Below are 13,213 nucleotides of genomic sequence, written 5' to 3'. Positions count from 1 at the left end.
GCGGGGAGGACAAGTGAGGACAGCAGGTGGGCACCGGAGAATCCAGGGGCTCAGAGGCTGGCTGCAGAGTGTATGGCAGGGTGAGCCACCGAGGGTGGCATCGTGCTCTGTCCCTCTGCCTGGCCAAGTGTGGGTGTGGGCTCAAGCTGGGGGGCTAAGGGGAGAGTGGAGTGTTTGTGGGAAAGGATGCTACGATTAGGGGTGTGCACTGGGGGGTGAAAGGTGGTGGGGACAGACTGGGAGGGGCAGAGTGCATGTTCAGAAGGAAGCTGGAGAGAAAACTGGGGAGGCATGAGCGCAGGGCAGGGCAAATGTGCTGGAGTCACAGGAGTGGAACAACGTGTGTGTGTGTGTGTGTGTGTGTGTGTGTGTGTGTGTGTGTGTGTGTCAGAGAGAGAGACAGAGACAGAGAAAGAGAGCTAAGAGGACTGAAAGAGGTCTGCAATCCGCCAGAGTGTGTATGCCTTTTTTCTTTGAGAGTTGTGCAAGGGTGGGGTATTTGGTGCTGGTGGAGGTGGGGCTATGAGCATGAGAAAATGCATCCAGCGCAGGACAGACACTTAGGAGGATGGCTGAAGGAAGGGGCCCACAAGGTTAGTGAGTAACAATCGTGTGAGGCTGGGGTCTGAGCCCACCTGAGACACAGACAGTATACAGAGAACTTTGAGTAGAGGGGGGAGGAGGGGGCACCAAGCCTAGGAGAGGGGCCACGGGGAGAAGAGGGCACGTTCCTCTGCCTGAGTGCTTTCCTTGTTGCCAGAAGGAATTCTGCCTCCACCCCCTGAACGCAAAGCCGCCTAAGAGAAGCACCAACTTGGGAAGTTGCCAGAGCTCCTAGCTGCCCCCTCCTGCACCTTCAGGACACATGACTCTTCCCAGGCTCAGCAGTGCAAACAGTGGGTGGCACTTGGGGTCTTCCCCTCCCCGGGGATTACCATAGTCACTGAGGCCGAGGACTCGGGCTTTCGGGAAGCCCATGGAGATCCACTTCACTTCGGGCTCCCTGCCCAAAGCACCCACCCATGGACCCCCTTGGACTCGAGTCCACTGGGCCACCAATAGAATCCCGTCTGAGACCTTGAATGCTGGAGACCCCGACGCAGCTCTGGCATCCTGATCATCAATCCCAGACTTGGGGAGGGGTGGGGACTTTTAGGCATTCTGGGACCTTTAAAAGGCCCCTTTCGTGTCCTTTGCTCCCCCCCTCCCACCTCTCAGACACAGCACGAAGAGGAAGCTCCCAGCAGTCATGGGTGCGAGGGACACAAAAGATCTGCAGGGACCCTTCCACGGCCTGCTGGCAGCTGGTCCAGCCCCATCCTCGCCTCCTTCCTTTCTCAAGTTTTGATCATCTCTGCAGACCCTGGGGGACCTCAAACGGGTTGCTTGCTCCCTAGACTCCAGAGGGGACTTCCTGTGGCTCTCACCTAGGGAGCTCTCTGGCGTTCAGAGGCTCCCAGGAAAGGCTTGAGTCATGACACCCTTGCTCAGAAGCCCCACCCTCCAGGGCTCTAGGCCCGGATGTCGCTGCCCTCCTGTGCCACTGACTCTTGATTCTATGGACACAGCCCCAGCCCCTGTGGGCTCCATTCAGCACTGCCGTTGCCAGCTGCCTAAGATGGGTGATACCTGGTCCCAGCTACCCTGGCCTGGGCCCCCCAACCCAGCCCTGTTCCTGGTCTCCCTCCTCTTGGCAGCTGGGGTGATGCACTCGGACGCGGGCACCAGCTGCCCCGTCCTTTGCACATGCCATAACCAGGTGGTGGATTGCAGCAGCCAACGGCTATTCTCCGTGCCCCCAGACCTGCCCATGGACATGCGCAACCTCAGCCTGGCCCACAACCGCATCGCCACTGTGCCGCCGGGCTACCTCACGTGCTACATGGAGCTCAGGGTGTTGGATTTACGCAACAACTCCTTGATCGAGCTGCCCCCAGGCCTCTTCCTCCATGCCAAGCGCTTGGCACACCTGGATCTGAGCTACAACAACCTCAGCCACGTGCCAGCCGACATGTTCCAGGAAGCCCATGGCCTGGTGCACATCGACCTGAGCCACAACCCGTGGTTGCGCAGGGTGCACCCGCAGGCCTTCCAGGGCCTGATGCAGCTCCGAGACCTGGACCTCAGCTATGGGGGTCTGGCCTTCCTCAGCCTCGAGGCTCTGGAAGGCTTGCCAGGGCTGGTGACCCTGCAGATCGGCGGCAACCCCTGGGTGTGCGGCTGTACTATGGAGCCCCTGCTGAAGTGGCTGCGAAACCGGATCCAGCGCTGTACCTCAGGTAAGGGAGGGGGCAGGACTGGGGGTCTGGGGAAAAGGGGGTTCTGGCCTCACTGAAAGGAAAGACTCCAAAGAAGAGAGGACTTAGAGATCTTGAGCCCCTACGGTGTGCCCTGATTTATGCTCGCGTCTCTGTACCCAGCTCTTTTGCTCCACAAGTGTTTGTAGAGTCCTTGCTTTGTAGAGTAGGTGCTGGAAATTCATTCATTAACATAACAGACACTGCCCTTGCCTCTGTGGCACTTATGACCTAATGAGGCAGACAGACAATAAACAAGAAGAGTTCATAATAGACAGTGTTTATTGAGCTTTCACCATGACCAAGAACTTGGCATGCATGGTCCCACTCTTAGCACCCCCATTTTGCGGGTGAAGAAACTGAGGTTTAGAACCATGAAAAGAGTAGCCCAGAATCACTCGATTACAAACTGGCAGAGCCATGGATAAAGCTCAAGTGTATTTGACTTCAAAGTCCTGTTCTACTCTTCAAGACTGCTTAAGTGTTCTGAGTGCTGGCAGTCTCCCAGAGATAGAAATGGCTAACGCTATTTATTTTTGTACTTATGGCCGTGCTCTATTCCAAGCATATTATATATTTTAGCTCATCTCATCCTCACCTTAATGAGCCATCCCCACTCTACAGAGGGTGAAACTGAGGCACAGAGGGGTTCAGTAACTTGCCTGAAGTTACAGCTCTGCTAAGTGTTTGAAGTCAGAAATCAACCCTTGCAGTCCGGCTGCCTCTGGCTGTACCCCCCGAAGAGTCCGTTCTAGGCTAGCAGGAGAGTCGGGGCATGAGTTCTGGCCTAAGTTCTGGGCCAAAGGGTCTCAGCAGAGTTCCACAAGATTTGAGCATGAGATGGAGAGTTGAGAGGAGAAACTAGGATGTGATGATTTAACCAGACAACTCCAACCAGGGGTGGATTGGGGAACTGAAGGAGCCTGAATCATGAAGGTTTGATGGGCCCTGGACTCACCCACTGGTGTCCAAAACTGGCCTGGAGGCAGGCAATATTCAGTCGTGGCCCCCGTCACCAGCTCTCCTGTGTGGCAGCACTCAGCTTTGGCATGAGCCCCAGCAGTAAAATAACAGAAATAGCTGAGGGCAATATCCCAGGGGATGTCCCAGAGCCTGGGCTCACAGTGTGTTCAGAAGTGATGATGAATGAGGTAGGAGGGAGAGGAGGACTGAGTGGGGAGTCCGGGACCAAAATAGCTTGGGGGAGCTGTGGGTCACGATTCCCATGTTTCCACAGAGCTGTGGGAGGATGTTCTCTGGGACCAAAATAGCTGGGGACTGAGATAGGGCGATGGCAGGGGGGTCGGGGGGGAGGCTGCCTAGAGCGATCCCCCCACCTGTTCAACCTTTGGAGCTGCATCTGCTCCCCTCTCTCCTGTGCACTAGAAACAGAGGGGGCACTCTAAGCACTAAGCTTCCACCACACCTGGGCTCCTCCTTTTTTGGAATCTCTTAGATTCCTGCTACCCTTCAGAAAAAGCTCAAACTCCCAACGAGTGGGAGAGGGATCCAAGATCCCATCACCAAAGACTCATGTCAGTACAGATGAGGGACTCAAGTTCCAGAAGGGAAAGTGACTGTCTGCAAACCAACAGTGAGAACACAAGTATACCACAGCTAGAAACCCATGTTCCCCGTTCCTCCACAGAACACACTTTGTACCACACCACACTCCAGGATACTTCCTCTTGGGGGTGAAGAACTTACCAGTGTAGGTAGGACTAGGCAATCCTCTGCCCTCTGTCTTTTTTGGTTTCTTCTCCATTTTTCATGGGACTCTAAATACTATCCACAACTTTTAGACAAATTGCAACACAGAGAAACATAAGGGTGCCCTTGGGATATAACTTAACTTCAAGACTGGTCCTTTGACTTGCCAGAGAGTTTTGTCAGCCCCAGGCTTTCATCCTGCACTCCTGCAGGGCCCAACCACATGCCCTTGGAGCCTCCTCTGGTTGGTCCACACGAATTACCCTCACTGCCTCCACACTCCCCAGCTTTGTATTGTCTCACCAAACCCAGCCACACAGTAGACTTGGGAGTTCAGCATCTTCCAGTTCCAAAAGAAGAGCCTCTTGATGGTCAACTCCAGATACAGTCTTGTCCTGGGAAGGGTCTAGCGTACTTTGCATACAGCCTACAGGGACCCACCTCAACCTGAGGTTGGAGACAGATTGAATTCTTTTTCTGAACCTGGCTCCCCATTTCTAAGGATAATGATGCTCATCCATTTCTCCAAAGGGTCAATCCAAATCCACGATTTTATTCTTTGGCCCCAAAATCTACAGAATGAGTAAAAAGCATTTTGCACCATAAAATTTAGAAAAACCCTTCACATCTTCACATTGACTCTCCTAGACAATAAGTTAGACTATCCCTTTTTTATGTGTCCCCTTTCTTCATGAAAGCCAGAAAGGAAAAAAAAACTTGTCCAAGATGAGAACTTAATTAATTTGAACAAAGGAATGGCAAACTGCTACCTACTCCTAAGGCAGAGTACAATGGAACCATTGACAGTCATCAAGAATTTGTACATGTGACCCTGGAAGGATTTGTACATGTGACCCTGGACCATCAATGATGGAGAGAATGGTAAACCAATGAAGGAGAAGCCCCCTCTGACCTGTCCAAAAAGATCAAAATAGGGTAATAATAAAAGCACACATTACACAATACTTACTATATACCAAGAACATACCATTTATATGTTAACTCATAGACTCCTCATAACAACCCTATGAGGTAGATACTACTATTATCCTCATTTTACAGATGAAGAAGCCAAGACACAGAGGGGCTAAATGGCTTATCCTCAATCACACAACTTGGGAGAGATAGAGAGGGGATTTGAACCCAGGTCAATGGCTCCAGAGCCCACACTCTTAACCCTACACTTTGTGTATCTGGAAAAGCCACGTAGGGTAGTAGAAAGACCCAATGCTTCAGAGTTGGACAGAATCATTTATCCACATACGCATTTAACAAAGATTCGCTGAGCACTTACATGGACAGGACATGGTTCTGACGCTAACGATACTATGGGAAATGCTTATATTCAAGGTGGAGGAGATAGATAACAAAGAAGCTGTCAGACAGTGTTCAACATTATCAAGAAAAGTTAGGCAGAGTAGCTAAGACAAGAAATGCCTAGGAAAGACGACTTAGGGGATACTCTTTTACAGAGTATCATAAGGGAAGTCCAATAAGGTGATATTTGAGCAAAGTCTCCTAGGACATGAGGAATTGAGCTGTGCAGAGATGCAGAAGAGAACCATCATCACCAGGGGACAAATTCAAAGGTACCCCCTCCCTACCCAAGAGGGGACAAGCTCGGGTGTGGAATAATGACCAGGAAGTTTGAGTGGATGAAACAGAGTAAGCAAGGATTAGAGTGGAAGCAATGGGGAGAAGTCTTTGCAGCCCCTGGTGAGGACCTTGGCTTTCAGTCTGTGTGAAGATAAAAAGCAGAGAGTGACATGACAGGACTTCAGGTTTGAATGGATCACTCAGCCACTGTGATGAGATGGTTTAAAGGCAGGAGCCCAGAGATCAGTTGGAAGGCTTATATAAGAGACAATGGTAGCCCACAAAAGCCCCAGTTCTATTATGAATAGTGGCTATTGGACAAGTTACTAAATTCTCCTAACAGTGATCGCCACTTCTATAAAAAAATGGGTATAAAAATATTTGCCTTGAGGGCTGTTGAGGGGACTAAAGAAGGTAAGTAAAAATTTTAGTACAAAAGAAACTAAACTGCTCTTGGGTAGGGTGGGTGCTCTCCATTCCATTCTGTCTCCCCAGGCCTTTCACCCTCCCTGGGTTCTGTGTTGCAGATTCTCAGCTGGCTGAGTGCCGGGGCCCCCCTGAGGTTGAGGGTGCCCCACTCTTCTCCCTCACTGAAGAGAGCTTCAAGGCTTGTCACCTGACCTTGACCCTGGATGATTACCTCTTCATCGCATTTGTGGGCTTCGTAGTATCCATCGCATCTGTGGCCACCAACTTCCTCCTGGGCATCACAGCCAACTGCTGCCACCGTTGGAGCAAAGCCAGTGAAGAGGAAGAGATTTGATGTGGGTGCCTGGCATCCTCTCCATGCTGCTGACCACCACTGCCGTTCATACCGGACACTCTTCCTGGCTGCCCACTCTAGCCCCATGGTGCCCTGGCCACCTCTGTCATAGCTCAAGCAATGTCAGGAAGCTACTTTTGAATAAGCTTCTACTGTGGGCCAGGCACTGTGCTAGGAACTGGCAGTGTTAGATGAAGCCACCTAGTTCCTGCCCTCAAGGCACTTCCCTCTGCTAGAGGAGAAAGAATCAGAAAATATTCCCTTTAAGACAATCTGTTGGCTTTCTGAGTACATAGCTATGGAAGCCCATAGGAGGGGTTATCAACTGTGCTTCAAAAAGTTCAAGAGAAGAATAAGAGTAGAGGTGATTTGTGAGCTGGGTCATCAAAACTGTCTGCTTTGTCAAGTAGACCAAGAAGGGCGTACATACACAAATGATAGAGGCCAGAATACGTGTGGTACATCGAGGACCATGGGTGAACAATCCCTGGGACCTCAGTGTACAGAAGGAAAGTGGCGCAGGACCAAAACTTTCCCTCTGACACCCACCTGTCATTGCTCAGAGCTGCCTACCATTGCCTCCAGAGGGTGAGAGCTTTCCATTCCATTGGAGAGCTCTCCAATGCCCAGCCCCTTGGCTGCCTCCTACCAGCAGTAACAGGTGAGACCACCTCCCAGTGACTGCCCCCCACACTAGATCAACAGTTGTAGCCTGCTGGCAAGGTCCCAGGTAGAAAGCTGAGGACACCTTCAGTGCCCTTCCTCCCACCTCTGTCTTCTGCCTCTCACTCCAGCTTTGGCTTCAGAAGAAAGAAGCAGGAGGCCCAGGAAAGAACAGCTTGAGTCCTGGCACTCGGACTCCTAATCTCGTAACTATTCTTGCCACAGTGCTCATGCCAAGGAACGTCACCAGGAAAGTGCACTGTGGGCTGCATCCCTGTAGCATGATAGTACAGGACTGAAGGAGGCTTTGCTCTTTCTTCAAAACAACTCAATCACTTAAGCATAAAGGTGAGAGAGCTATTACCAAACACTTGCCAGTGTTGGACACTGTGATAAACGCTCTCCACAATTTCCTTTAATGCACATAACAATCTTCTGAGGTGAGCATTAAAGTTCCCATTTTACAGATGGGCAAGTAAGGCCCAGAGAGGTCAAGGTTATGTGATACTTATGAGCGAAGTAAGTCTGTGCTCTTTCAACTACCCCAGTCAAGTAAGAAAACATTACAATTCCCTTCAAAAGTATATAACTTCAAAGTCAAGTAGTGCTGATGAAGCTCCTAATAAGAGCCAGCACTCCTCTGGGCACTATTACATCTATTGATTCATTTATATTAGTTCTCGCAGCAACATTGCCTGGTGGCTTTTATTATTCCCATTTTACAGATGAATTCATTGCTGAAAGCTAAATATCTTACCCAAGGTTATCCAGATAAACCCTAGAAGGAGGGTGTTAGGTAGCTCTAGTCGGGGAAACTGTGTCTAATCAGTCCATCAAAAAGCAAGTATCTTCATGTATAAAGCACAATTATCATCATTGTCGTCATCTTCATTATCAGTGTCATCAGCTTCATCATCATCTTCTCTACATTTGTTCAGCACTGGACAGTTCCTGAAGTGCTTTGGCATTATTCTTCCTAACTCCACAACCCTGTGTGGCAGGCAAGCCATCATTTCTCCTATTTTACAGATTTAAAAAAAAAAAAAATAGAGACTCAAGAGCGGGTGTGACTTGACTAAACGGCAAGGTTGAGACTCAACTCCAACTCAGCTCTCTTTCCAGTAGTGCCCCAGGTGCTTGGGAAGAGAATGCCTGGGAGGCTGGATAGTGGGGCCCTAGGACTCAGCAGCCATGAAACATCCTAGTAGATCAGCTATCTAAAGGACAGTAAAAACCTAGCTGCTGTACAGATTTAGATATGCTCATGGTAGGGCAAATCACAGCCTCTGAAACTTAGAACAGCGCAGGCAACACCTGAATAAGAGTCACCTGCCTTGCAATGTGCAAATAATGCATTAGAAATGGTAGCCATCTAAAAAATAAGACCTTTGGGAAACAGGAGAGAAATCTGTGTTAACCCCTGCTGTGTTGTGTTTCAAGAGAGACAAAGGGTGTCAGAAAGTGTGGGTAAGAACCTCTGCATGATAGGAGAAGACTTTAAGGCACAGTCCAACATGTTGCCAATGCTGGCCAGGATATAAATTAAAACAGGGGCTTCCTACCTTGCCCCCAACTCCAGCAGACTTGTATCATCCCATCTTCCTGGCAGGCTTGAAGGAATGAAAGAAAAACATATCATCTTCCAAGAATTTTTACTCATGCTCCCTAAGCTAGTCAACTCAAAAGAGTACCCAGAACTTTGTTAGACCTGGGGTACTTGAACCTTGTGTGTCCTGAATCTTGCTTACAACATCCAGGCCAGAACCCTGCTCTTGTGACATCTGGAGCAGAACTGTGCCCTATCTCTTCTTCCGCTATGTCCAGGACAGGTGGATTGGGGCTGCCCTCCACTAGTCAATCTCACAGTCTAAGGTATTTGGAAAGGTTCTTGTAGAAATAATAGTCCTGATACAAATAGTTAAGCCTCCCATAGAAGAACATCATATGCATCTATGATAATCTCCTAGATACTCTTGTTTGCTAAAATATAGTTAATATATTTTAAGATATGTACTTGTTTTTTGCATAGAACTAGAACCAAACAAGACACCAAATGACCCTTGAGATCAAATGTCCTTTCTAATGAGATTATTTAGTCCCTGTTAATGAGTAGGATACATGGATTTTAGAAGGTCCCCAGCTGCTAGAAGATCCCCAGTTAACTAAAGCACAATGAGGAAACTTCCCTCACCTCCCATCACCAGTATCTTGTACAGACTATCAGAAGCAAGCTTCTAGAGGCACACTTCTAGAGGGAATCTAGCAGTACCAATTGAAACAGTTCCCATAGTGCTGCTGACCAAGAACCCATGATGGTGATCCCACAAGGTGTCATTAAGTTTTTTCCAGATTAGTTAACATGTAAGTGTTGGAGTATCTCTGAATCCATGTGTCTGTTCATGAGGTTTCATGTATGTTAGGTGTCTACTGATATGGGGCCAATCTCTCTGGAACTTGACTTCAGTTCTCCAATAGTCTGCTCAGCCATCTGTTTATTGCATTGCTTACTACAGTAATATGGAATCCCATTAGGGTTTGAGTAGGGATAGCTACCTGTTTGGAAAATATAAAAACAGAGAGATGTGGTAGAGGCAGACTAATGAGATCCTGAATACTTCCCTTTGTTCTCTTCCATCCCTCAGAGATTATCCTAATCAAAGAAGCTTCCTCATGGGCTTGAGGATATCAAAGTTTAGTTAACCAACAGTGCTGTGATAGTCAAGTTCTGGGCCATTGTTCTTTAGAAAAGACCCCACATTTACAACACATCACTTTGGACCAGTTTCTTTTGATCACCCTCAGATTGCCTCCATTGTTTCCCCATTCCTATAGAGATTCCCAGAGAACCCTGCAGAAATGGGTCCCCAGAGTTGCTATAGAGTCTGCTGGCTCCTTTTAAGGAGGTTGGTGTATGGAATTTGATCACAGACCAAAACAAGTATTTCTCTTCCACCATCAGGGAAGACTTACAATCCCTATAGATCTCTTTGTTGATACAGCTCTGGCATTTTTTCCAGCTCTAGAAAGGAAATATTTTTGTCCATTCTTCCCAAAGCTAGAGAAACTTGTCTGCTCTCCCCACCCAAGAAGGAGGCAAAAGAGAAGTGAAAGAAGCAAGTTGCAAGGTCCTGTGTACATTACCATCATGTTTGTCACAGTGCTGGGTGGAGAGATCTAGAGCCACAGAGCTCTCAGTTTTTCTGAGTGCTGTCCTGAGGAATGCTGATGTCTGGGGTGGGAGGGTTAGGGAGGGATGGGGAAAGGGAAGATGCCAACCTTTGTATGGAGATGATTTTATAACCTTGCACTTTTGTAACTGTGAAGAATTTTTCATAAATGTGCATTAATAATAAAGAGTGTATAGTTTAACAAATTTTCTAAAAGAGTTGTGAAGAGGAGGGAGAGAGAGGGAGGCAGAGAAAGAGAGAGAAAAAGGAACTAGGCAGAATCAAGAGGGTGTGTGCCAAAATATACACACAAAAGGTCTATGGGGAGGGAGTAGATGGGAATAATTAGGAGATGTGCCAGCCATGGAGGGGCATGTGTGGGAGTAGAAGGAACACCACAGAAGCATATTTCTACCAGGCAAAAAGAATACGTGTGTGTCTGTATGCACACACCCTTATGTGTAGGCATATTTTGGTGCCTAAAATTATACAAAAAGAGCATATGTTTTATACATGTTGGTGTTTGCAGCTTGGGTCATCTACAAAACATGCCAAGGCAAGTGGGTGTGCCTGCCTAGTTAGCATCACTAAGGAATGTGGGCCAGGGAGATGGCCCACTTCAGTCATGTAGGCAAAGGACATTAGGTCAGACATACAGGTAAACCATCTAAATGGATGGTGTGGGGGATAGATGAGGCCATCACTGGTATAATTTCAATCTCTGTTCTCATAGGTGAGAAAAGAAGGGAAGGGAATCTAAACCACCTGAGTCTTGCAAGTGCAGCCTATATACTATTGGAACTGAGATGGCAGTGTACCTTGGGAACAGAGACAGAAAAATGAGGAGCAAGTGTGCAGTGGCAGCCATTTTCTATTCCAATACACTGAAGAGGAAGTGGCTCACTCTGGGTGGCTCAGTTGGTTAGAGCATCCTCCCGTGCACCGAAAGGGTGCAGGTTTGGTTCTGGTCAGGGCACATATCTATGTTAGGGGTTTGATCCCCAGCCGGAGCACCTATGGGACACAACCAATTGATGTTTCTCTCTCACATCAATGTTTCTCTTTCTCTCTCTCTCTCTCTCTCTTCTTTTCTCTCTCCCCAAAATCAATTTTAAAAAATGTGTGCCCAAAATTGCACGACTAGGAAGTAGTAAATCCGGTTTAAACACTCAATAATACTAACTGACTTCAGGGGACAAGAAAAATATGAGACAGTAAAGAAAATCCAGTCTCAATCAGAAGTAAGCTTTTAGCCACAGAAGTCCTCTTTGATTACTTGATGAAAAAAAAATGGAGGGTAATAGGTAAAACAAACACATATCCTGCATGTTTCATTGTGTAAAGCTTTGAATACTGCATTGGTCAAGATGGGCTAATTGTGGAAACAAGTGATCCCAAAAATCTCAACAGAATAAAGGTTTGTTTAGTGGATTATTGAAAACTAGAGGCCTGGTGCACGAAATTTGTGCACGGGGGTGGTGGTGTCCCTCAGCCCAGCCTGTACCCTCTTCAATCTGGGACCCCTTGAGGGATGCCAACCGCCCGTTTAGGCCTGGTCCTAAACGGGCAGTCGGACATTCCTCTCACAATCCAGGACTGCTGGCTCCCAACTGCTCACCTGCCTGCCTGCCTAATTGCCCCTAACTACTTCTGCCTGCCAGCCTGATCACTCCCTAACCACTCCCCTGCCAGCCTGATCGACACCTAACTACTCCCCTCAGGCCCAATAGCCCCTAACTGTCCTCCCCTGCTGGCTGGTTGCCCCTAACTGTCCTCTCCTCAGGCTTGGTCACCCCCAACTGTCCTCCCCTTCTGGCCCAGTCACCCCCAACTGCCCTCCCCTGAAGACCTGGTTCCCCCCAACTGCCCTCCCCTGCAGACCTGGTTTCCCCCAACTGCCCTCCCCAACCGGCCATCTTGTGGCGGCCATCTTTGACCACATGGGGGCAGCCATCTTGTGTGTTGGAGTAATGGTCAATTTGCATATTACTCTTTTATTAGATAAAAACTAGAGGCCCATTGCACGAAGAGATTCATGCAATAGGCCTTCCCTTCCCCTGGCTGCCAGCACCAGTTTTCCTTAGGCACCCGGGACCCAGGCCTTCACTGCTCCGGCCGGAGTCTTCAGTCTTTGCTCTGCCGCCTCGTGCTTATGTATGCAAATTAATCGCCATCTTTGTTGGGTTAATTTGCATACTCTCCTGATTGGCTGGTGAGTGTAGTGGAGGGATGGTCAATTTACATGTTTATCTATTATTAGGTAAGATAATAAAGGTTTATTTTGTGTTCATATCACATTTTAATGCATGTCAAGGTTATCAATCCAAGCCAGAATTCAGTCCCATGGCTCCATTTAACTTTAAGTGAGTAGATTATATGTACCTAGGAGGCAAAGGAAACAGGGCTTGGGAAACCCCACCAGTCTCTAACATCATCTGCTGTACTAGTCACCAAATACCTTTTCAATCTTCCTTCCATACTTATCCTATAACCAACCACGTCCGGTTGAAGCTCAAAATCACTAATGATCCTTCATCAGGTTTCCTCCTTGTGGTCCAGTGACCTATGAACTAAAAAATAAAGTTACCACCCATCCACTTACATATATCCAGTATACAATGGTGACACAATGGCAGAGTAACAGCTAATTAAAACCCCTATTCAGAAAGGGGGAAACAAAAACACACAGCCGCCATGGTCCATAGCAATTCTGAAATCATGGTGCGAGAACATTATAAAGGCCTCAGATCAACCTCCTTTATTAGACCCTGATTCTGCTTTCTAGCAAGAGTTTTTTTTTAGTCATACTCTGTCACCTCTGACTCTTCCCTCTTGAAGGAGATCTCTTTTCGATTATCCACCATGACCAAATCTAAAGTGGGTTTGGGGGAGCACGCACTCTTTGAGGGTTGCCCATCTCCTTCCACCAGACTCCTGCTGCTGTACGTATGCTGGCCTGACATTTGTTTTAGGTCTCAATGGTCAAAAGCTTTTCGAATCCAGATTCATGTTTTCTT

At 48.1% G+C, this 13,213-nt stretch overlaps 1 protein-coding gene across 1 annotated transcript; it reads left to right on the top strand.

Annotated features, from left to right (window-relative positions):
• Positions 1–949: 949 nt before the first annotated feature.
• Positions 950–6,833, top strand: LRRC55 (leucine rich repeat containing 55). Its single transcript, XM_059709343.1, has 2 exons — positions 950–2,279; positions 6,131–6,833. The coding sequence occupies exons 1-2, from the start codon at positions 1,475–1,477 to the stop codon at positions 6,364–6,366; spliced, it is 1,041 nt and encodes a 346-aa protein (XP_059565326.1). The 5' UTR covers positions 950–1,474; the 3' UTR covers positions 6,367–6,833.
• The last annotated feature ends 6,380 nt before the right edge of the window (positions 6,834–13,213 follow it).

The sequence above is a fragment of the Myotis daubentonii genome, chromosome 9 (genome assembly GCF_963259705.1).
Source record: "Myotis daubentonii chromosome 9, mMyoDau2.1, whole genome shotgun sequence".
Lineage (NCBI taxonomy): Eukaryota > Metazoa > Chordata > Mammalia > Chiroptera > Vespertilionidae > Myotis > Myotis daubentonii.
Note: the sequence above shows the minus strand (reverse complement) of the source record. Positions and strands in the feature narration are given on the sequence as shown.